This window comes from Sylvia atricapilla, chromosome 2 (genome assembly GCF_009819655.1).
Source record: "Sylvia atricapilla isolate bSylAtr1 chromosome 2, bSylAtr1.pri, whole genome shotgun sequence".
Classification (NCBI taxonomy): domain Eukaryota; kingdom Metazoa; phylum Chordata; class Aves; order Passeriformes; family Sylviidae; genus Sylvia; species Sylvia atricapilla.
In genome coordinates, this window is record NC_089141.1 from 88,635,529 (window position 1) to 88,658,426 (window position 22,898).

The window sequence follows — 22,898 nt, forward strand, 5'->3', positions numbered from 1 at the left end:
CACTCCACTTTCCCTCTGGGGAAAGCATCCGAGTGTTATTTTAGGCACAGGAATGTCATCCAGAAGTACAGGCATAAGAAACACCCGGGGGAATACCAGGGTGTTTTATTAAATATAGCTTGACTTTTTCATTGTCCCTACAGGACACCCCATTGACAGGCATGATGCACAGCAGGGAACAGACTACTCAAAGGCATGTGTATGCAAAGAAAATTGTGTCATTTTTGTAAATACAACTCTGAAAAATAAAGACTCTTACAGAAGGTTGACTTTACAGGAGCCCTCTAACATCCCTTGTGTTACCTGCTGCAATATATTTGCAGGCTGACTCTTAGTTCAAATTAAATAAAATGAAAAATGGTTTAGGATAATACAGCAATGCACCTTTTCTACTCTGGTATGAGTTAAAGAACAGTTACAGGACCAAAGCAGCAGGAAGCTGCATCCAACACAGTTTCTCCCTGCTCTGTGGGACTCAGCAAGAAGAGGAGCGGGTGGACAGGGAGGACAGGAACTGTATAAACTGGTATTTCCACCAAAACATTGTCCATGCAGCCTGGGTGAGATAATCTATCTGTCACTGGGACAAAAATTAGCTCTGGGAAGAATTTTTCATACACAAGTGGCTTCCATCAAGCAAGGTTCTCTTCTTTTTTTTTTTTTTTTTTTTTTTTTTTTTTTTTTTCCTCATGGGCCATGACTTTTTAGTAAGTTTGTTTAATTCTTTTAACAAGAGTGAAAGCTTCAGAGCTCTTTTTAGTTCTAAAAGAAAGATTTGAGGCATCCTGCCTATTCCGCTTTTCTACAAGGACATTAATTCATAAGCAACAAAGAATATTATAGCTGTTTACAGTAGCCCTCAGTGAGTAGCATGAGACTTGGGGATTTTGAATGAAATAAGAGCATTTGGTTACAGAATCAAAAGCTAAACAAAAAAAAAAAAGCTTCAAACTCAAAAATGTTTGAGTTGCTCAAACAAATGCAATGAAAAATTGCCAATTTGCCAGCTTTTGTAATGCCGTGAATCATCAAGCTTGTGTTGTTTTGTCTCTCTTCTAAGCCTCAGACACCAAAGCAACCCTGAAGGTCAAAATGTCTAATATTTTACCTTTAGACATGTCCAAGTTTAGTTGTTAAAACGTACAGGTCTGCTTATGTAGGGTATTTTGCAAATGAAGTGATGCTGCTTAGTGGTGTAAGAGCTACTGCAGGTTTCAGCTGAGCTACATGAGATGGACAATGCCTGCCCTGATGAAACACACCTACCTTCTCAGGCTTACCATCACGTGCATCCTAGTTTTCCTGAGATCCAGTGTAAAGCATTATGTGGCAGTCTGCTGCAGTCGTTGGGGTAATTTGGTAAATTATCATGGCTGATCAGTTTGCTTCTAGCTAAATAATGACTCTGAGATATTGCTGCAGGCTGGAGATTGCTTAAAGGTGTTTGTTTTGTTTCCCCAGAGTGTTTCCCAGCTTCCCTATGGCAAAGCCCTTTACACCTATGAGGGAAAAGAGCCTGGTGACCTGAGGTTTAACAAGGGGGACATCATCATCCTGCGGCGCAAGGTGGACGAGAACTGGTACCATGGGGAGCTCAATGGGAACCACGGCTTCTTCCCCGCCAGCTACATCCAGTGCATCAAGCCCCTTCCACAAGCTCCACCTCAGGGCAAAGCACTTTATGACTTTGAAATAAAGGATAAAGATCAAGACAAGGATTGCCTGACCTTCACCAAGGTAGGAGAACAGGTTTTATAAAACTGTTCAGAAATCTGTTTTGGTAGGGAGTGATGGGGCACACGTGGTGCTGGCAGCTGAGTGAGAAGCACAGGGGTGCTGGCACTGGTGGGACACCTTCCTGGTCTCCCTGGCCTCCCCTGCACTCTGTGACATAGCTTGTGCCATGAATAGCAAGGCTGGTATAAAGCTAGTGAAGCTCAACAAGTAGAACTGGCTACATGCTTTCTGAGAACATTTTTCCCCTCTAAAAAGCATGCATTGAAATGTTCATCTGCATTGAAATGTTCCCCAAGAATGACTCAAATTTCAGAAAAAAATCTAATGGAAATGTGTCTTTTAATGTTCCTTATTGAATCAGATGTTCCAGTGTTTTAAAATTACATTCAGCTTCAAAATGTATATTGCATCATACCATATACCAATTAGCAGTTGAAATACACTGTCATCATAATAGTATTTCCTATTTTAAGAACATAAAGACAGTAAAAAGCAGACATTTAAAAAACAGTCTCTGGGTTTCTTAAACCAAAATGTTTAATAAATTCCCACTGGAATGAGAGAAAACTGAGATATTGTAATTTCCTTTGGATTTAAAATGTCACGTTTCCCCTTTCACCCCCACCTCCCCACCTGCTTTTTGCCTCCCACTCCCCTCCCTTGCAATTTGTGTTGACCTTAGATGGGTTTCATGGATATCAAGAAACCCACAGTAAAATAAATCATATCCCCTATTGTTAATTTATGGCAGTGAATGCCGTGAAGAACCTGTTCATTGTCATTTTCTGTTTTATTTCAGCTGTCTGTGGCTGTTATAGTATCACATAAAGTAATAACAGTTATGCTGAAAATGAATATGAAATAGATTATAAAAATATCCTTCACCAGGATTTTACTGACCTCCTCTTTTGAAGCTACTTATTATAGCTGAATGAATTATTTGCAGCATGTAATTTTCTCACCGAATGTAACATCTTTTTCACTCATGCAGTGTTTCTCTGCAGAATGCAATTTCCTAGACTGTATACTTTCTCATATTTATTTAACAAAGGATTTGTAAGCACTTTTGTTCCATAGCAAGTGAAGTGTTTGATTGCAAACACTGCAAACCCTGCCACTAACCAGCCTCCCTGGAGCTGTGAATCTCTGCAAGAAAGTGGGTTGCTTAGTGAGAAGTAACAGCCGTGCACTAACAGAAAGTTAGCAGAAGTTCCCTCTGAGACCTTAGCAGTAAATATGTATTTTCTGGTGCTTTGTTTTTCTCACTGCCTGCCCAGAGGTACAGTGGTGACTTCTCTGAGATGCAGTCTTCCTTGACTGCTTAAAGTATTCCTTGCTTGCTTAGTCTTAAGAAATTTAATAGGTATGCCAGGCAGTTGTGGTCTTTTTTGTTAGAGCAGGTCCTTTCCTAGACACTTTTGTATTTGATATATTTGGTGCCATATATTAGAAAACCTCCTTTACAATAACTGCCTTTGTATAGTGATAGTGATAGTTCTCATTTTCTCAGCTGTCCAATGTCATTCTCACATGGAGCATTTCTTCCTGCTGTATAGTTCTACTCTCAATCTCTCAATTTTCCTTGTTTTCACCCCTCGTGTTACTGTCGGCCTCCTTTTATCCCTGATAACTGTGTTTTCCCCAAGGGGGCTTGGTTTCTCTTCTACTGCTATTTTCTTCTTGAGCTCCTTCCACTACACACACTGTCACCTTGTAAGAGTTTTTATGTCCTGCCTATTGTTCTCCCTGACAGTGAATAATCTATTTTTCATCCTGGGATTTCACCATCATGTTTTCACCAGTTTTCTCAATGCTAATTTTAGCTGTCACCTGTGCTGATGAAGGTTCCTGTTTAGCCCAGATTATAGATCATCTGCTGATGCAGTCGGTTCCTTTGCACAGAGTCCTGAGCACTGCAGTGCCGTAGATGTGATTTGTCATTCTGAGCAATATGCATCACTTGAATGTCTCAGTTTGCATATGAAGATGCTTGACCATGTCTCATTTCATTTACACTATTTGTTCCTTCTCCTGGCAGAGGGGTTACATTGGCATAACATTTATACAAACTCATATAACCTATTTGTGTACTGCAGGTCATTTAAGGCTACCAGACACTTGTGATTGGACTTTACTTATAAACATACAATAAAGAAGAGCTTTCCTCTAAAGAGAAGCTGTAAGAAGGAAACTCAAACATAGGGATCTTCTGTATCATTTTGCTTTGCTCTTTCACTGGGCTTTGGTTTTTCCCATCCCCCTTGTTATTATGCACTCAGAATATCTACTACAAGTAAAAAAGAAAAAAACAAAGGAAGGATATTTGGTGTTTCCTCTCACTAATTTGTTTTGCTACATTTTTCAAAATGAAAATGTTCCATTGTTCCAGAGGTATATTGCAAGGAAATGAAGTCTGCTTTACACAGATCTTCGTGAGGAGTGCTGCAGGGTGCTTCTGCCATTTACCTATTTTCATCTCCTATAGATACCCCACTCTCCAAATAAAAGGCTAAAGATGTGAATGTAATATTTTTTATGTGTAAGAATAAAATCAGGAGAGGCAGCAAAAAATATGTCTTGAGTATGCAGTGCAAAAAACAAAGCTCCTACACATTATTCTTTTGCACCATTTGGACTGCTCCTTCAAGTCCACTTCCCAGAGAAGCCATACACAGAGGCATAGAGTCTCACCTCTGTTCTCTCCTCTGTGCTGTCTGTAAGATGATAGAACATCCCAGATTTCCTACTTAATATTTTCCCCCAGTGTTTGGCAGTGATTAGCCAAACCAGGCAGGTATTTTTTCTTTATAGCAACTGGTTCCAGCCTTGTGTCAACTTTGCACCAATTTAATACCAGTAGTTTCAGAAGTTTTACTCCTGAAGTTCCCTAGTGTGGTTGTGATCATGCTGTTGCCTACAGAGCCTAATTGCATACTCTTGGGATCTAGTTATTGGCTCAGCTTTCTAATCTCTCCTAACGTAGTACCACAGTATGGACATGGGATCCTACTTTCTCTGTTTTTAAAAAAAATCTGTCCTCGTCTGGGCTACGAACGCTGGTACAAACCATGTGGGAGAGGATTCTGCTCTCAGGTGTAGCAGTGCAAATCAGAAGCAGTTGCATGGTTGTCTGTGCAATTGCTCCAGCCTTACACTGAGTCCAATTTCAGCCCACACATTTGTTTTGGTGTCCGCCCACCCTTTGCATGCACCTTCACATGGCCATCAGAATACTGAACAACGCTGGTAGATGAGCCTCAAACCTGTCAAGGTAGCATCAACTATTCACCATGCTTCATTGCTCATCACATTTTTAATAACATCAACTGTTTCCTTCATTTTCCAACACTTTTGTTCCCATCCCACAGTGGTGTCTAACAAGAGCCGTGCCAATCTTAGAACCATCACATCCAATACTTGTTCCTGGCTGTGGAGTGGTCCCTTAGCATTCAGTTCCAGCAGCATTTGCTGTTTGCAGAGGGACCATCCCAGCACTAGCTGGTGACAGGGATTCTCGTGCCAGCTGGCAAGCACTGTCGCTGGACTCACCAAGCACCACGTGGTGCCATCCTGCTATGGCTGAGATCTCCCCAGTGCTCTAGATGGAGTAGTTATCTCTGCAGAATAGCAGGCACAGCTGCTCTGTATTGCTTCGTTAATGGCCATTAATGACTAGAATAAAAATCAGGCTGTGAATCATGACTGTTATTGGACACAATTTTGTGCTGTTTTCTCAGCAAAAGGATTCATTTCTCTGTCAATCAGATTGCTTTTTAAGTGATTTATCTTTGACTTCTTTTCTGATAATGATTATAAGCTGAAACTGCAGGTTCCACATGCCTGTCACAAGGCTGATCCAGGCCTGATGAATAGAGAGAAAGTCGAGCAAGAAGGAGAGAGCAAATAATTAAAGGCTCTAGCAACAGGCATAAAAGGAGAATGATGTATCTTTGTCCAAACTACAGTGGATACCATTGGCTTTTGAAATGAGATTTGAGGCTTGGACTCCTTTATGCTGCCTGGAAATCAATTTAGTCAATGTGAAATAGTGAAGTTCAGAAAGCTGAAGTGGTATGCCAGGAGATCTGTGGCGTTTTGCTATTCATGATCCTTTTGGGAACCTTTCTAGGAATTTATAAGTATCACGGCTATCCAACTAATATAAGGTTCTAAAATAGTTCATGCTGAAGCTTTCACCAGCTCACTGTATAGAATGATGTTGCTGGCTGTGAATTCAAAGGAACTCTCTAGTAATAAAAAATTTCAAAAGATTTTTTGGGATTTGCTGTAATTCTGTAGATTTTCAACACCCTTCTTAAAACTAATTATGTAATGGAATTCTCAAGAATTTGCACTTTGCTCTTCCACAAAGATACTCATTTTGAATGTCAGCATATCTCAGGATGCATTTCTCATATATGACCATATTCAGCAGCCAGACTTGGCTGAGCTGAACCAAGTTCAGTGTATAGAAATGCTTCCAGATTTCATACATCCACGCAAGGTAAAGTTGAAAGGCATCTTCAAAAGTCAGCCATTCCCCACCCCATTCTTGAGCAAAGGTACCTTTCCTGCCAGGTGTCTGTACAGCCTGGTCCAGGGATGGGATTGCACAGTGCCTCTAGCAAACTCTGGTCAAAATCTCCTGGGGTTTTACAGTTAAACATTTTTTTTCCTAATTTCTTATGTGTGTAAATAGATGCAAATATATATACATTTATATGCAGTGCTGGGTTAACTGTTGGACTCAATGATCTTAGAGGTCCTTTGTAACCTGAACAATCTATGATTCTATTCATACCCATATGTATGCACTTACACACACATAAGATTATATATGTGCATGTGGTGTAGACTACATCTGTTTTTGTGTTTTTTAAAAAGCTCTTTTTAGGGAAATAGCTGAGCAAATATAAAATAAAAGGTAGGAACACTCACAGCAGGTCCCTGAAGTGATGCAGTCATTTCTTTTCCTCGTTTACACCCTTTACCTAGATTCTAAATTTATGCTAATCGGTCTTTTGTAAGAGCATGTGGAAGCTTTGCAGAGATGCATTACTGTCAATTCTTTAAACAGATCAAAAATGGTCTGTGCAGACAGGGCTTTGGAAGGGAATGCTATCTGTTTCTTCAGGAAATTAAATGCACAATTCTTTTTGCATCCTTCCAGCTGTAATAAATAGCTGAAGGACTCAGTTTGTAGCCGTTTCTATGAGCTTTCCCCTAATGGATCATTCAGATGAATAATTCAAAGGAAACATTTAAACTATTTCAGAGTGCACGTGTTCAAAATGCACATGTTCAAAATCTACAAAGTACATCACATCACATCTCTGTTCTGGTCATTTTTTTATCAATGCAAATCCATGGTCTGAACATCCTGGATCAGGAATTTCTGGGGTTTTTTTTCTGTGTGAGAAGTATCTGCAAAAAAGCCAGCTGCCCTTGCCTGGCCATTTGACATCAGTATCTTGTTACATGGAGCATGGTAGACCATATGTAGTTCTTATTTTCACAGAGTGAGTAGTGGAAATAAAGTGAGATCGGTAGGGAAGTCTGTCAGCTTCCTGGAGGAAGAGATTTTCTTCTGTTTTGTAAATTTCTGCACTGGAGCAGAGAAGATTGGATGCCATGAGGGAACAAAGCTGACTTCCCAGCTTCTCTCAGCCCACTTCTTCCTTTTCTCGTAGGAGATCTGAACATCCAGGCAAAGCCCTGTTGAGAGGGCCACCTTCCACAGCCATTGTAGAAAGTGGTGCTGGTTTAAGCCTGGGTTTAGTATGATGACCCCAGAAGACGGATGGTAGCAGAAATCCATTGACAAACTGAGTAGTTCAAACTGAGAAAAGTCAGGGGTTTTTTCTAGTCACTTGAGTTTTCCTAATGACTTGTATTATCTGAGTTTTAACTATTTGGTTTGTACTTTGCTTTATCACTTGTTTTATAATCACAGAGGAGTTCATCATCTACTGAAATTCTTATATCCCTAGATTAAATAGAATATTAAAATGATATCGGTTTTAGGAAATGAACTTGTATCTAAACTGAAGCTGATCCAACAGGTGAATGCAAGTTGGTTTTGCCATGTTATCTTTGGGGTTTTGTCTGCTTTGCAATCTTACCCTATAATATTTTTTAAAGAAAAATTGACATTCAGTGTGTCAGCAGTGTAGGCTTGTTGCTGAGCACCTTGTACTATTCCTTGTTGGAAATGTTTCCAGGACTACCTGTGCTGAACTGGTGCTTCCCTTTGAATTGTGTTCCAAAGCAGAGAAGCATCCCAACAGACCCGTGGATGCACAGGGGCAACTTTCATGATGATGAGTTTTCACCTGTGATTTATAGGTGACCTCTTGGGTCAGGCATTCTTCTCTCCCCCCTAATGAAGCCAGGAGTTACCTGTTCCCACCTGCTGTGCCCAGACCCTTGGAGCTGCTGACAGCCAGCATGAGCTGCACTGGTCTGCAGGGTGATCCATTGCACTTTGAGTGAGATGCTTGGCATAAGATGCTGGGCCAGGGATGCTGCTAGCCCAGGCTTCAGAAAACTTTTACCTGGCTTATGACCTCCTCTGTGTACTCATTCTCTAAGCTATCATGTGGGTAACTAAAATTTGGCATTGTTCTGCTGAAAATATCTGATCATGTATTTTGTGTGTCTCTGATTTTAGGATGAAATTTTGACAGTCATCAGGAGAGTGGATGACAACTGGGCAGAAGGAATGCTGGGTGACAAGATTGGCATTTTCCCTATCCTTTATGTTGAGGTAAGTTTATAACACATGATGGTGGATGCTGGTCTGGAAATCTTGCAGGGGATTTGGGCCTATAAGGGCAGGATAACCTCAAATATTCTTATAGGAGAAGGATAAACTAAAACAATCACTGAAAAGGGAATTTTTTGGTTGCTGTCTGCTAAGGCACTATTGGGGTATACCCCATTCAATTTAAAGTGGTCAGTAAAATAGGTTTCATGAACTTCTTCAAAAGGCTTCCCCTTTGGTGTAATCTACACAGTGCGTAGGGAAAATAGGGGAGGCTGATGGCAGTTGGGATACCTTGCACACATCTGAGAAGAGATGTGAGTTTTGGGCTGCTGGAGAGCAGCAGTGAAGGTTCAGCCGTGGTCTGAATGCACAGATGTTCAGAGGGGTGCTGAAGGGGGGCTCAGGCACCTCCACTCCTATGCCCAAGGGCTCTCATTCCATGTGTGCCAGACCCATCTTTATCCTGAGCTCCTTCCTGTTGTAATTTCCACGGGATTCTTATTTCAGAGTAAATGCTGAGACTTCACTTCCTCTGTGCAGACCTGTGGTTCTACCTCTTCCCACTGCTGCCCATCCTCCTGCTGGTGTGCCCTTCTAGCCAGATGTTCCTTGGGACCAGAGCTGCAGCCAGCAGTGGTGCAGCTCTGTTGTCCAGGTGCCAGGCAGTGTCTTTGAGGAGTTTTCTTCCCTCAGGGGTGAACCAGGGGTGCAAAGAGCAGATGGACATCACATGCGTGTGTATTTTTCCAAAGTGCTCCCACTCTGCACCCAGTACTCAGAGGAGTGTCACCCTGACTCTGCTTCCAGACATTGCCTGGTGCGTCTCTGTAGTGAAGAATCTCTGTTGTGCCCACAGCAAATCCTGCTTAACTGTGTGTGGCTCTGGTGCCTGCCTCCAAAATTACTTCTCCAGATTTCTTCATTAGTGATTGGAGACAAAATAGAGATAATTAGTGCCTGACTACCTAATTATTAACTCCAACAATGACCAATTTGGAATAAACCATCATTAATATACATTGCATTCCCACAGTTGACAAGAACAATAATATTAAAACCAGAATGTGTAGGAACCATTATTGGGAAACCAGCTGCCTTGCATAAGTTAATGACTAGTTTTCTTCTATTCTGAATGTGTAAGACACGTTCAGTTTGTTGTGACTAAATGAGAAACTGGGTTTCTCCCAGATTTTATCCTTTTCCCCTTCTTTTTCTTGTCCTGGGAAAATGCAATGTTACTGTCCTGAATTTTGCTGCAGAAAGACTGAACTGAGGACCTCTGCACAGCCAGCCACCATTGCCCCTCACCACCTTTCCCCAGCTCGAGTTTCATCTGTAGGCTGCCACTGTCTGCACACTGTGCAGCATCCTGATCCTTCTCCCACTCCTAGGTATCTGTTTACCATAATTACTGCACCTGAAGGGCAAAGGGCTCACAACCTCAGAAGAACAGCCTGTAGGGAACATGTTCAATGTCTTGCTGAAGTTCTCCAAGCACTAGCACATCCTGGGTGGCCATGGAGGAGCAGGAGGTAGCACTGTGCAGCTTGCAGATTCTAAAGAGAGGTAGAACGGTGATGCTTGCAGATTCTAAAGAGAGGCAAACAGCCAGGTAGCCAGCACCAAGGGCCAAGAACACATGTAGGAATGTCTGCATGGGTATATATTCATACCAGACACACACACAGAGTAGGTAAAATAAGTAAAATTGTATACCCTTATGTGTATATTCATGTGTATACACACACGTGTTTTATCTTTATAAATTTGAAATCTGGAGACTTGAAAGGCCTATTCAAATGAGATACTTGGGTGCTATGGCTGTGATATTTGTGCAGTGGTTTGTAAAACCAAAGAGAAGAGATCCTCCAGACTACAATATCAGCCCCCTATTTCATCCACATAGTGGATGAAGGCCTTGTTCTGAATATGAAATGAGCTTATGCAACTATTCAAGTTATACAGTTATGTTGCTGTTGCCAGCTTCAGATGTTACTTTGCATTAAAAATTAAAAGGAATCAGCAGGTCAAGTGCCAAAGAAGTTTTGAAAATCTCAGTGCTGATATTTATAAAATAAATCCATTAAACAAGTAGTACTTGAATCTGAAAACACTCCTCAAGTCTGTCCAAGTCCATTAAGTGGTTTTCAAAATCTTGGCAAAATGTAGAATAAGCAAAGTTTAGTTCTCACAGTAGCCTTCCATTTGTGTCAGTTGATTGGCTGAAGTGTGTGGGATTTTCACATGGCATCCTTAAGCCCTGCACTCTGGACAGAGTGAATTCCATCTTGGCAGACTCTGATGTCCCCAGTTGCTCCCACGGCCCAGACAAGAGCTCTTACCCTTGCTATGCAAGCCAGAGCATTAGAAAACAAGCTGGTCACTTTGAGGATCTCAGGGTTTAGCGTGCCAGGGCTACAAACAGTGGATATAATCCTTGTTGTGGCCCCTTGTGGTAACACAGTCCTGGCAATGTGCTACCATACCCTTCACACAGGTGCTTGCACGAAAAGCTTTTGCAGGGGCTTACAAAGCTTTTGCAATGGGTGGTGAGGAGGGATGGTTAGCAAATTCCTCGCCAGGATTACCACTTCCGTAAAGGAAGCCCAGAAAGACAGCTTTTAGAGCCAGACTGTGGTGGCTGAAAGAGGCACAAAAACCCAGCAGACATCAAAATATACCTTGCCCCTGCAGTGTTTTAGAAAGTCTCTATCTCAGCATTATGCTTGGTTGTCTGTGCAGCCATATGAGTGTAATGTGGCATGGATCTTATTCTTTATTACTTACAAGTGTTTAGTAAGAGTGCTTGCATGTCTGCAGCACCCTTGCTAAAGGTTTTCTCCCGCCTCTCTAGTATCATCTCTGTCCCAGCCTCAGAGAAGCTACAAGTGGATAAGGAACAAATATTAACAGTTCACAATGATTACTTTTCCATTACGATTTACAAGCAATATGTTCTGTCAGGGAGAGTTGGGGCTATTGTTTCTTCTTACTTTGTTGGTGTCCTTCTACTTCTGTCTTCAGGAAAAGTCATTTGGGCTGATAATTTATGTTTTAATTTGTCTACAGAAAAAAACCCTCACAACATAATGAAATTGATCCTCAGTGTGCCTTCTGTCCTGAAATAAACATTTTGTTAATAATCTGTATGGTTTGAAGTCATATTCTTGTTAGGAGTTTTGGACCTGCAAGGAATTCAAAGACCTGAAAAAAATCCTTTTATTTTACTGTCTTTGAGCTTGGTCCTTCATTGTTAATAACTCCTGTTATTATCTCTGTTTGAAAGTTGTGTTCTGCTGCCATATGTAAAATTGAGAAGAATGAAGAATAAAGTGTGTCCTAATAAATTTAAATGTCTGGGAGTGAAATTTGAGGGCAATGGTGCACTGAGTATTTGGAGGGACACATCCTGCTCAGATGGGCAGGAACTGGAAATTCAAAAATCTGTTTTGAATTTGAGCTATTAGAGCAAAATTTCTGCCTGCAACCCCCAGAGCAAAGAAGAAGATTGACCAAGATCAAGAAGCCTTATGAGTCAGTGGTAGAGAAAGGCAATTATGTTGGGCACTACTGTGACTGTAATATCAGCAAATTACAATTGATGAAGTGCCAACCCATTGTTATAATGTTTTATGGCAGCAGGAGCACTGAAAGCTGTGATTAAGTAATACTACAAGCTTTAAAATTCTTTTTACAGAGCACCGAAGCAGGGTAATGAGGATCTTCTCCTGTTCTTCACAGTCAAAAAAAGAAAGAAAAAAGTAGAAAGGAGGTCTGAGAGAAACAGGGAGGAGGAGAATGGGCAGAGCTGATGGTTTTAGTGCCCTGCAGCATAGGTCCAGAAGACTCCCCAGGGAAAATAATTCTTGCAAGTCAGTGTTTAAAAAGAGCTCAACCAGAAGTGAAAATAAAACAAAACCCAAAGGCAAATGCATTTCTTAAAGAAACCAATGATTTTTTCATTCCAAAATTATCTTTGCAGAGCAGCCCATCCATTTAAGTTTTGTACTGTATTACAGGATCTCGCAGTCATCCTAAAACAGTTCAACCCATACAGGGGAACCTGAGCACATTTACCAGGATCCCAGCTGAGGTTGTTGAGTAGTGCCACAGAGACTCATCTTCCCAGCAGAAGAAGGTCCTTAACTGTATAACTATGTCCTTTACTGAGACTAGCCTTTAGTTAGCTTGCAAATGAATGCAGATGGTTTACACTTTCAATCTGGATGGCAGATTTTGTCCATTTTTTCTCTATATACACAATCCCAGCAGCCATTTCCCACTATGCTGATGTCCCCAGTGGCAGTAATCACAGTTATATTATTGAAAACTCTGATGTGTCCTTGTGTTAGCTCTAATAGTTATTTTGACCATTTTCAATAAATAGTTGTTGCCCTGTCCACTTCTTGTCTATGTTTTTTCTCTCCTCAGTCTGTCTGGTTTCTCCTTTCAGCTGCAGGACAGATGGGTCCCTATGGGACTCTCATAATTAATTCAACCTTGATGTCTGACCCCTCATTTATTTTTGTGTGGTCTTGGTGGCAGCACACTCTGAATCTTTTTGAGTATCTTTTATAAAAGCCTTCCAAAAAACCTGAAGCATTAGATGTTCATTAAATAGTAGAATTTGTTTGGTGCCCTTTTCAAAAAGAACGTGCAATCTCTGTTTTTAAGGGCTGTAAAAGGGTTCATTTTAGCCTTGCAAATATCATTTAATGTGAATAAAAATGGAAGCTTTTTAAAGGTGGGTAGATGGAAACTAATGTAGATGATTTTAGAAAAGCTGACTTACTAAATCTCAGAGGAGCAAATTTATCCTAGTAGTAAGTAGGTGTAACACTAATGAGTTAAGAATTATACCCATTAACATCACAATTGATTTTTTCTGTTCTCTCCTCTTGCATGTCAGATAAAAATGGAATAAGAACCTTGTAAAGCTGACAATAATGTAAGCTCTAAAAGATGTTCAGCCAATTTCTGTTGAAAAGGTTTTTTGATATGCATTCCACAGTTTTGTACATATATTGTTCTAAGAATTTCATTCCTGCACCTTCATAGCTTCAAAAAAAGGTGGTCACACTTGTTTTTATCCTGTATAGAATATTATAGAATATTCCAAGATACTTCTTGGTGTCAGAATTCTGTGTGAATGGAGTACAAAATACAGTTCTCATGTTTCACATTCAAACTAAAACATGCAGAATTTGTTTGTAGGGATTGCAAGAGGGATCTCTATTTTCACATCAATCCATGAATAAAACTCATTGATTTAAAGTACTCTTACATGCATACAAAGTAAAATAATCTATGGAAGTTCAAATAAAGATTATGTCTTTATTTGAAAAGTAAGAGTATTAGCTGTCAGAGGTGAGAAGAAGATTAAATATATAACATATTAATATATATAAATATATATTTGTCTATTATGTATATATTATTTATGTATATACACATTATTTTTAATCTGTGGCACATATTTTCTGCGTAACAGCTTGATTTCTTATGTTCCCTTTTGCTTCTATAAATAAAGAACCTTGTGCTCTTTGATTTAATTTCCCATGTAAAATGTAAATGAGCATGACTTTGGGCAGAAAATTTGGGGCTTTTTTTTTAATTTGACTGGTTTAAGTTCTCTGTTGATTTCTAGCACCCTTCCTAAAGTGATCGTTCATATAGATTCTCTAACACTTTCCTCCATCTTCAGGATACAAAACTGAGCTGCACTGTCACCTTTTGACTTAAATATCAGGTTTCCCCTGGACTAGCTGAGCACCTCTGCTCTGTAGACCTTTTTGAGACACTCACTCCCTTCTGGCTGTGTCTGGACATGTAAAAGCAAGGCTGCTTTCTGGTTTCCTTGTCAGGGAACACCACATTTACACTGAAGTTCATCTCAGGTGGGTGCCACAGGGGGGAAGCCTGCATACAGAGGTAGGTAGGAGTACTGTCATATTTGAGTCATCCTCCAGCCCAGACAATTATGAGATCTGTGTGAGCCATGGTGAGAGCCAGCATGTAAATTTAGACACAGCTGTAGGTTGCGAAAATTTGCCTTTTGAGAACTGACAGTTTTAGTTACAGGTTTTCTCTTGATTTTACTCTTGCCTACTTTCATTTGAATGAACTCAAATTTATTCGGATTTATATGTTATGACCAATATTTCTATTCATCAAAACCAGATCCGGGCTGTTATCACCTCTTATTGTTTCAGGGCTTGTTGAACCAGAAATTTGCCAGCTGTCATATCCAAAAATATCTTTCCCACCCACCCCTCCTAATTATGAGTAACATCTGAATTTCCTAGACTGTGTTTTGTAAAAATAACTCTCTGGAGCAATTTATAGCAAAAAAAAGATTTCCAGCACAAGCAACTTAAGCACACAACCTTTGCAAACAAGCTCATTTCCTGAATCTTTCAAAGTCATGTATAGCAATTCTATATCTGTTCACGGCATTTTTGAAGTGCTACTTCCTAGGTGCCAAAAATTTGGTTCCTAGGTATCGAAGTTGATCTGATAACAAGATTTCAGTCTGTAGCCATGATCCCCTGAGGGACTTCCAGCACTTCCCATGCAAAATCCTGTTTGTCATCTTGCCTGGTGCAAACTGACTGGGGTCTGGCCTATTGAATTTTGTATCTGCTGCTATTTTCCTGTGCTCTCAGCACATCAGCCCTTCCGTTCACCTCCAGATCACCTGAACCATGCTTGTGCTTTAATATATGTTTTCTGGTCCTGGGTGCAATTCTGTCTCATTTTTGGTTTTTCTATGCTGAGTTTTGGGTTCTGCCTCAAAGTTTTTGTTCTTGTGTTACGGTTGCAGAGTTACTTGTGTTACAAAACAAGCACTAGTGATGATCTCAGAAGGACCAAGTAAATAGACAGTACATCTCTTAGAGACAACTTCTGCCTGTGCAACAAAAGTGTTGGACTTGCCTGTGGTGCTCAGAAGCCTCACAGCATGTAGCTATTGCAGTGACAAACTCCAGCAATGGTGCAGGTTTCTAAGCACTAGAAATTAGCATTCCCAGTTGAGCATACCCAATGTCCCAGGGCTCTGAATGGGGTCTAGAGCATATCATCAGCAGTCCATGCTCTCTAGAGAAGATACTGAAGAGATCTTTTCTCTTTTCCAGCCTTTGATCGCCTTTGATAACCTCTGACAGCTTTTGAAGGTTGTTTCAGGACTGATGACTTCCTGGGATCTTTTTCCTTTTGAAAAGAAAGTGTATTTCAGTCTCACTTACCTAGAGTTAATGCATGAATGTATATTAAGAGGCTATATGTCAACAGATACACTGTCTAGCAGTTAATTAAACATAAAATCCTAGAGGATTTTATTATTTCTCACACCAGCATTCTTCATCTTGTTTCCTAGTGTTTCCTTGTTAGTGCATGTTGCACATCTTAATTAGCTTCCTTCTAGGGGAGCTTTCCTGATGCTTTAAAATTCTGAATGGGGACCTTAAATCCAAATGTATACATGGAGGGTCAGTAGGAGGGTTTTGAGAGATGCCTCTGGCAAACTGGCCACCTTCTCTGCCCCTTTGCTAGTAGTCACAGCCCCATAAGCAAAGAGTAAAATGTTTCCATGTGTCTGCCAGAGCACTGATGCTGGGAGTGGTGAAGGAAAGTGGGTCCAATATTAAAATCCCAGACTGTGAAAGGACCTGGCAGAGGTGGAAGCACATGTTATTATCCTTTGCTGTTCCAGTGGTGGGTAAGATGCTCTCCATCAGAGGAACAGGAGGGACAGTTGATGAGCGTGACAGCAAAAAAGAATTGCCAAGGAATGCCTGTTAGAGTCCCGTCTGATCTCTGTTTTCAGAAGATAGCATGCTGCATAAGTATGATGGAGAGACATAGATTTGACAGATGAAGCACTCAGTGAATAAGTAATGGTCTGGGTGGTCACATTCAAAGAGTGGCAGTCAACATTTTGATATCCAAGTGGAGAGCAGTGACGAGTGACATTCCTTAGGGGTCAGCATTGGGACCAGGGCTGTTTCAAACCTTTGTTGGTGACATGGAGAGTGGGATCAAGTGCACCCTCAGTAAGTTTGCTGGTGACAGCAAACTCTGTGGTGTGGTCAACATGCTGGAGGGAAGGGATAGCATCCAGAGGGACCTGGGCAGGCCTGAGAGGTGGGACCATGTGAACCTCAAAGTTCAACAAGGCCAAGTGCGAAGGTCCTGCACCTGGGTCAGGACAATCCCAAGAACAAGTACAGATTGCATGGAGAATGGATTGAGAGCAGCCCTTAAAAGAGTCTTGGAGGTGCTGGTGGGTGAGAAGCTCAACACAACCCTGCAGTGCACAGTCACAGCCCAGAAATCCAGCCACATCCTGGGCTGCATCCAAAGCAGCATGGCCACTGGGGCAGGGGAGATGATTCTCCCCCTCTCCTCTGCTCTCATGAGACTCCACCTGCAGTTCTGCATCCAACAGCACTATTGAGGACCCCAACATAAAGAAGATGTGAACCTGTTGGAACAAGTCCAAAGAAGGGCCACAAAGTTGATCAGAGGGCTGGAGCAGCTCTCCAGTGACAGGGGGGATGGAAGCAGACAATCTTTAAGGTACTTTCTAACCCAAACCATTCCATGAATTTATGTTTATTCTACTATGGTAAATAGTCACAAATGTGTATGAGCTTGACCTTTTGAACTTTCAAAGAAGAGTAGTTTTAAGAATAACAGTTTACTGATAGGATGTAGCAATAAATCATTTTTACCTGTTTTTTTACTTCTTACTGTTGCAAATGCTGGAATGGTCAAAATGTTTTTATTCTAGGCATAGAGATCTGGGAGTGTGTGTGTATGCTGAATGCATGCTTCAAATAATAAAAATAACAGATGAAGTTGGTTTTTTTGCCTAAGAATGTCATTAGTTGTGCCAAAACCAGATGTTTAAGTCTGAAATCCTCTGACAATTTGTTAGGTGTTAGAGCTGAACATTGAAAAAAACAAATTCAAATGACTAGAGGAAGAATCTACAAATTAAAAACAAAAATCAGAAACAGGGGAAGATAGTTGGAATTAATTTAGGAATCTCTATCTTTTCCAGATTTTCTCTAGAACACACAGGAAGGACTCTTGAAGGCTGACCCCTTTGTGTTTAGTCTATACTGTAGAAGAAATTGCATTGGTTTTGCTTACTTTATTCCTTTACAGAGTAGACCAGCCATTGTTTATTTTATCTCCTGCAGCATTGTTTTTGAGCATAATACTGACATTTTAATCTGACAAAAGCAAGGGATGCTGCCAAAGGGATTGTCCTGCTTTTATCTCATGTGTGACAATTCTTTCCTTCTGCCCTCCATGTTCCAAGACTACCAGATATATCTGCAGCCTGAAATGAATCAGGGAACTCTCTCTGTTGAAAGCTATTAATTTAAGTTGGAGTTGTTGGTTTAGTTTCCAGTCATATCTGTTTCATCATCCCATTTACTGCAAACTCACATGAACATCCATGCTGATGCAGGGCAGAAAGAGGGGAGGTGGGAAATGAGGCCATGTGGTATTTCACACCACAGAAGAACATGTCTATGAGGGCAGCATCTCCCTCTCACAGCTATCCTGCAGTGATTGGTGCCATTGCACTGTGCTCTAAGCACATCATGACAGAATGGTGAGATGAGGAATGTGGGACTTTGTGCAAGCAACCTCTTCCACCTCCTGGTCGTCCCTTGACTTGCCTAATTATTATATTAAGTTATAATTTTATGACAAAGCATACTAGATACTCCATAAACCAGGTTAATAATATTACTTTTTGCTTAAGTGAGGCTGGAGGGAGTGTCCTGCTCTAAATCTGACTTTGAAGTCTTCCGATCTGTTTAGACACAATTGAATCAAATTGACAGGAAATTTCATGAGAGAGCTTTCTGTAATAGAATTTTTCTGTTACAGAATTTTTCTGGAAACCATGGGACAAAGAAGCAGAGGTGCCAGAGCATTCAGACAGTGGTAGACTTATGCTGGAGATACTCTCCTCTTACCACATGGCTAAAGGGATGGCACTGAGGAAAGAGGCAGCTCTGTTTCTCATGAAGAAAGCAACCATGCAGAAGGAGGGAGAGCACTCCCTGATGGTTATCTCCTTGATCCCTTTTCTCTGGTCTTTTTCAGCTTTAACAACATAGTAAGGAATTCACAATCATGACTTCATCTTGCATCCTTTTTTTTTCCCTAGCCCAGGAGGAAGACTATAACTCTAACCTTTGAGAAATAATTTCCTCAGCATCTTCCTCCTTGCTCCAGTCTAGTGCTTAGACTTGCCTGTTTGGCAGCCAAAGCCTTTCACTTCCACAGGTGCATTGCTCAGGAAAGAGATGTGTGTGGTTATATTGATTTGATGGATGCAAGGTTTTACTATCCCTCAATATATGAACTATGGGAGTGAAGAAGAGCTACAGAGATGATTAATGCTGAATCCTGGAGACCTCCCAGGACAGATGAGATCTGAGAGCTCTTGGTACTGGCACTGAGCTTCTCTGCCCTCCAGCACCTGGGGGGCTGTCATGATTTAACCCTGACTGGTTAGTGCTTAGGGTTATGCTCCGTCTCAAGCACAAGGTTTTGGCATATGGGGGTCCTTGAAGCACAAAAGCACTCCTGAGGGTTGAGTTTAAGGTCAAAGTAAAGGCAGCTCCACACCATTCCAGTGACATACAGGTCTGCCTTGCACGGAGGAGCTCTCACTAAGCACATACCTGAGTTTTCAGTGCAGTACACAGTACACAGTTAAATGTGTTACTTTCTCTTTGGCCACTGGTTAAAGAGAGAACAATGTACTTTCATGGCAAGTAATAAAGACATTGGCAGTGGAATCACATCCTCATGAGTGGTTTCATTCATTCATTTGACTGGCTATTCTACTAGTCTTTGTCCAACCTGATACTGAGCATTCACAAAGATCAAACTCTCATCAGGTCATACCCTGATTATGGCTGCATCCTTTTTGCATCCTTAGCAAATGCAGACGTGCCTCATTCTTGACAATCTGATGCCATCATCTGCTACTACTCCTTTCTTTCTCTGTGGAGCCTTTTTTTTGTCCTCTAGAGCCCACACAACTTGTCCTTAATTGCAAGCCTTTGCTTACTCATTATTCTCTCTGCCTATTGTCTTTTATTTATTACTGAATGCCAGCTATGACAATCACTTTGTCAGTTTTTTAAATCCCAATTTTCTTCCATAGTGCTCTGTTCTTCACTGTTGTGATGAATGCTTCAAACATCTGCATCAGCATTGCTCCTCCAGATTCATCTCTAAAATTGTTCTTGGCTGTGATGGCTAGAGAACATGTACGTTGTGCAAAATCCTCTGTCCATCTTGCTGATAAGTTTGTTGATTGTATATTTTGTCTATGACTATACGCAATATGTCTCTTGTCCCCATCCTAAATTGTACTTTCTTTGGGCCAAGAGCTGTCTTGTTACTCTGTGTTTACATAATGCTTCTCACAATGGAATTCTGATGTGTGGTGGGAACTTTTCAACATTTAATGGCAAAAATAATAAAAGTATGAATAAATGCCTCTATGTGACTGCATCACATGGTGTGGTCACAGTCTGCAAAATTTCAGTTTCCTTGGGACAACTTGTCTCTCTGCCTACAGAATGTAGGTGCAGTGCAGGTCACTCTGTTTTCAGAAAGGAATGTGTTAGGAAAATATTTGAGCTTGAATAATTCCACAAACAGGGAAAAAGAACCCCAGTGTTCTGCAGTTTCAGAAAGATTTCCTACTGTGCAGATTTTTTGTTAGCCCATTCCTTTTGCCATCTCAGAGCTCAAACAGCATGGCCTAGAGCAGTGGTTTCCCAAATTCCTTCCACTTGTAGCATACTAGCATAAACAGCATTTGCATATGGATGTCATGAAAGTGACTAATGCTGGCAATCATCATACTTTATTGCAGTAATGTGACACATGTGCCTGAGCATCCTAAACAATCTGCTCCAAGCTCATTGGGGCTGAAGAAATGACACACCTCTTATCTAGCTGTGACACCTGTGGCAGAGCAGGGCAGAAACCAGAACACTGATCCAGCTCCAGATGAGTGTACAAGAGGCAGGGGAACTAGCTGCTTCACTGCATGATTCCACTGTGCTGGGTATGCATCCTTTACCCTGAACCAGAAATTAAACTCAACAAGTTGAACAAGTAACATTTCTAGTTTGATAACCAGAGTTCAGTGTACTTTTGACTGCAGCTGTTGGCAAGTCAATGAAGAGACCTTTCACTCTGAACTCAGCCTTGCTCCCAATCATATTTTAACATCGCAGATTCTCCAGAGAGGTCTATAAATGTTCTTTTGAGGTGAGAGGCAGTGAGTCATGCCATGAGTGTGAGGTTGAGTGCTGCCATTTCCAGTCGAGAATTTGCAGAGTTTAGGGGGTTTATCACAGTCCACCCTTGCCAGATTTTTCTTCCACAAGGTGAGGGGGGAGGGTTGTGAACTGAATTGCATCATCATATAGCACAGAAAACTTATTTTCATATCTTACAGGCTGGCTTTCAGTTACTGGTCAGGCTTCCAAAAAAACTGAGATGTGCCTGTTGTGCAGTGTGCAATATGCCATGTGCCACAGCCCCTGCCCCATAATGCCATCCCAACCCTTTGTTCACCTTTTAGCAGTATGACAGGAGTATAGAGGTCTCCAGGGTAAGACAGGGTTATGTAAAAGTCATTTTAAAATAACTGGTCACTGCACAGAGAGAAAAAAAAATGCAAATGAATGCTCCCACTGAGAAAAAAGAGCCATGCTACTGTACCAGGCATCAGCCAATCTATGTGAGAAAAAGGTGCTTTAAATGTGCAGGCAATTCAAAGCAGAGTTTGCACTGTAATAACAATGTAGACACAAATTCAGGCTGTCAAGTCATGTCTCTTTCAACACAATTTCTTTTTTTTTTCATCTGTGTGCATAGTTAAGAAGACCAGTGTCCCTGTCACACAAAGGATTCATGTATTGTGGTGCATCTGCCCGTTTCAGACACACACAGTTCACCTCCCATTTCAGAGAAACATCTCAGAGCTCTACCTCTAGGGAGTCATCAAATGGTTTGGTGAAACAGCAGCACAATATGTCCTGACTCATACTTTCACCCCAACTGGCAAATAGTAAACTCAAAGGCTAGATGCATCTCTCCAAAGACACAGCAGTTTTGTGTCAGACAGATAGCTGACATCCATTGGTGTTGGCTGCTTCCAGAGAAACATGTAGTTTGACCCTGGAACTGGTGCAGGAACCCTCCACCACAACCAGCAAGCCTGCATTATAGCCAGCAGTAGCAGCAGCTCCATGCACACAGAATCTAACTATACAGCCCCGTGGGACATCACACTATTGCAAATGCTCTGTACCACATCCAGCAATCCTTTTCTGTCTCGTATTTGGGAAGCAGAAGCCAGAACTCTATGTAGTAAAAAATGTCTCTAAATATAGTACACACAGGGCAAAGACTGTTTATCACAACTCTTAAGTGCTAATATCTGCTTGAATTGTGTATACCTTGGTTCCTTTTACAAGCAATTGAAGCAAAACATTTTCTTGGCATTTGCTTTCATTCTTCATTTCTGCTCTATCAGAGATAGAGTACAGTGTGTTTATTTGTATGCGATTCCCCACAGGTAATCTTCAGTTGCAGCACATAAAACTTAATTTTCCCCGATTGCACAAGATTTCTTATTCTACACAAAGTTGTAAATCACTGCAACAAAGACTCCTTGCTTGCTTAGTGTAGGCAAAGCCTTGCATTACATAAAAAATTACTTTGGCTTTCCCTTATGCTCCTTGTGCTGCAATTCTAAGAGCTTCCAAGAGCTCCAAAGATATATCCAACTTCATGCTTTCTGCAGGTAACGTTGATGGTGTGAGATGATGATGTAGGTCTTTTTATCATTACCCACCAGAACACCTCTCTTATCAAATTTGTAAAGGACTTCAGCAAATATGTGTTTTTCTTTTATCCTTATCTTTTGTCTCATTCAGCTGGAAGCGTTTTCCTTTAAAAAATGATGTGGTATTGTTGCTTCTTTCACAGAAACCTGATCATTCCAAAACCAGCATTCTCAAAAACTATATTTCCAGGAACAAATCTGAAAGTATGAGCAAAAGAGCACAATGTCATGTCTGGTAGCATGTGTGCATAGTGCAGCTATCAGGAAGAGAAGGGTCTCTGCAACATGAGCATGATGTTCCTGGTTCATAATCCCATTTATAATTACTTGGGGTCACACACCATAATTTGGAAGCCATTTGCTTCAAGACTCCCCGGCTTGATGTATGACGTCCTCTGCCCTTAATTGGTGGTATTTAACTTCCTTAGTTGGTGGTATTTAATTTGTCAATTTTCAGTTAATTCATCATTTTATGGATATTGTTGC

At 41.0% G+C, this 22,898-nt stretch overlaps 1 protein-coding gene across 1 annotated transcript in view; it reads left to right on the forward strand.

The window, feature by feature from the left end:
- The first annotated feature begins 1,324 nt into the window (after positions 1-1,324).
- LOC136375175 (E3 ubiquitin-protein ligase SH3RF3-like) overlaps positions 1,325-22,898 on the forward strand; it is a 92,576-nt gene continuing 71,002 nt past the window's right edge. Inside the window, exons 1-3 of the mRNA XM_066340543.1 lie at positions 1,325-1,351; positions 1,462-1,737; positions 8,408-8,503. Coding sequence (XP_066196640.1) covers positions 1,325-1,351; positions 1,462-1,737; positions 8,408-8,503 — 399 coding nt within the window. The remainder of the gene's footprint in view (positions 1,352-1,461; positions 1,738-8,407; positions 8,504-22,898) is intronic.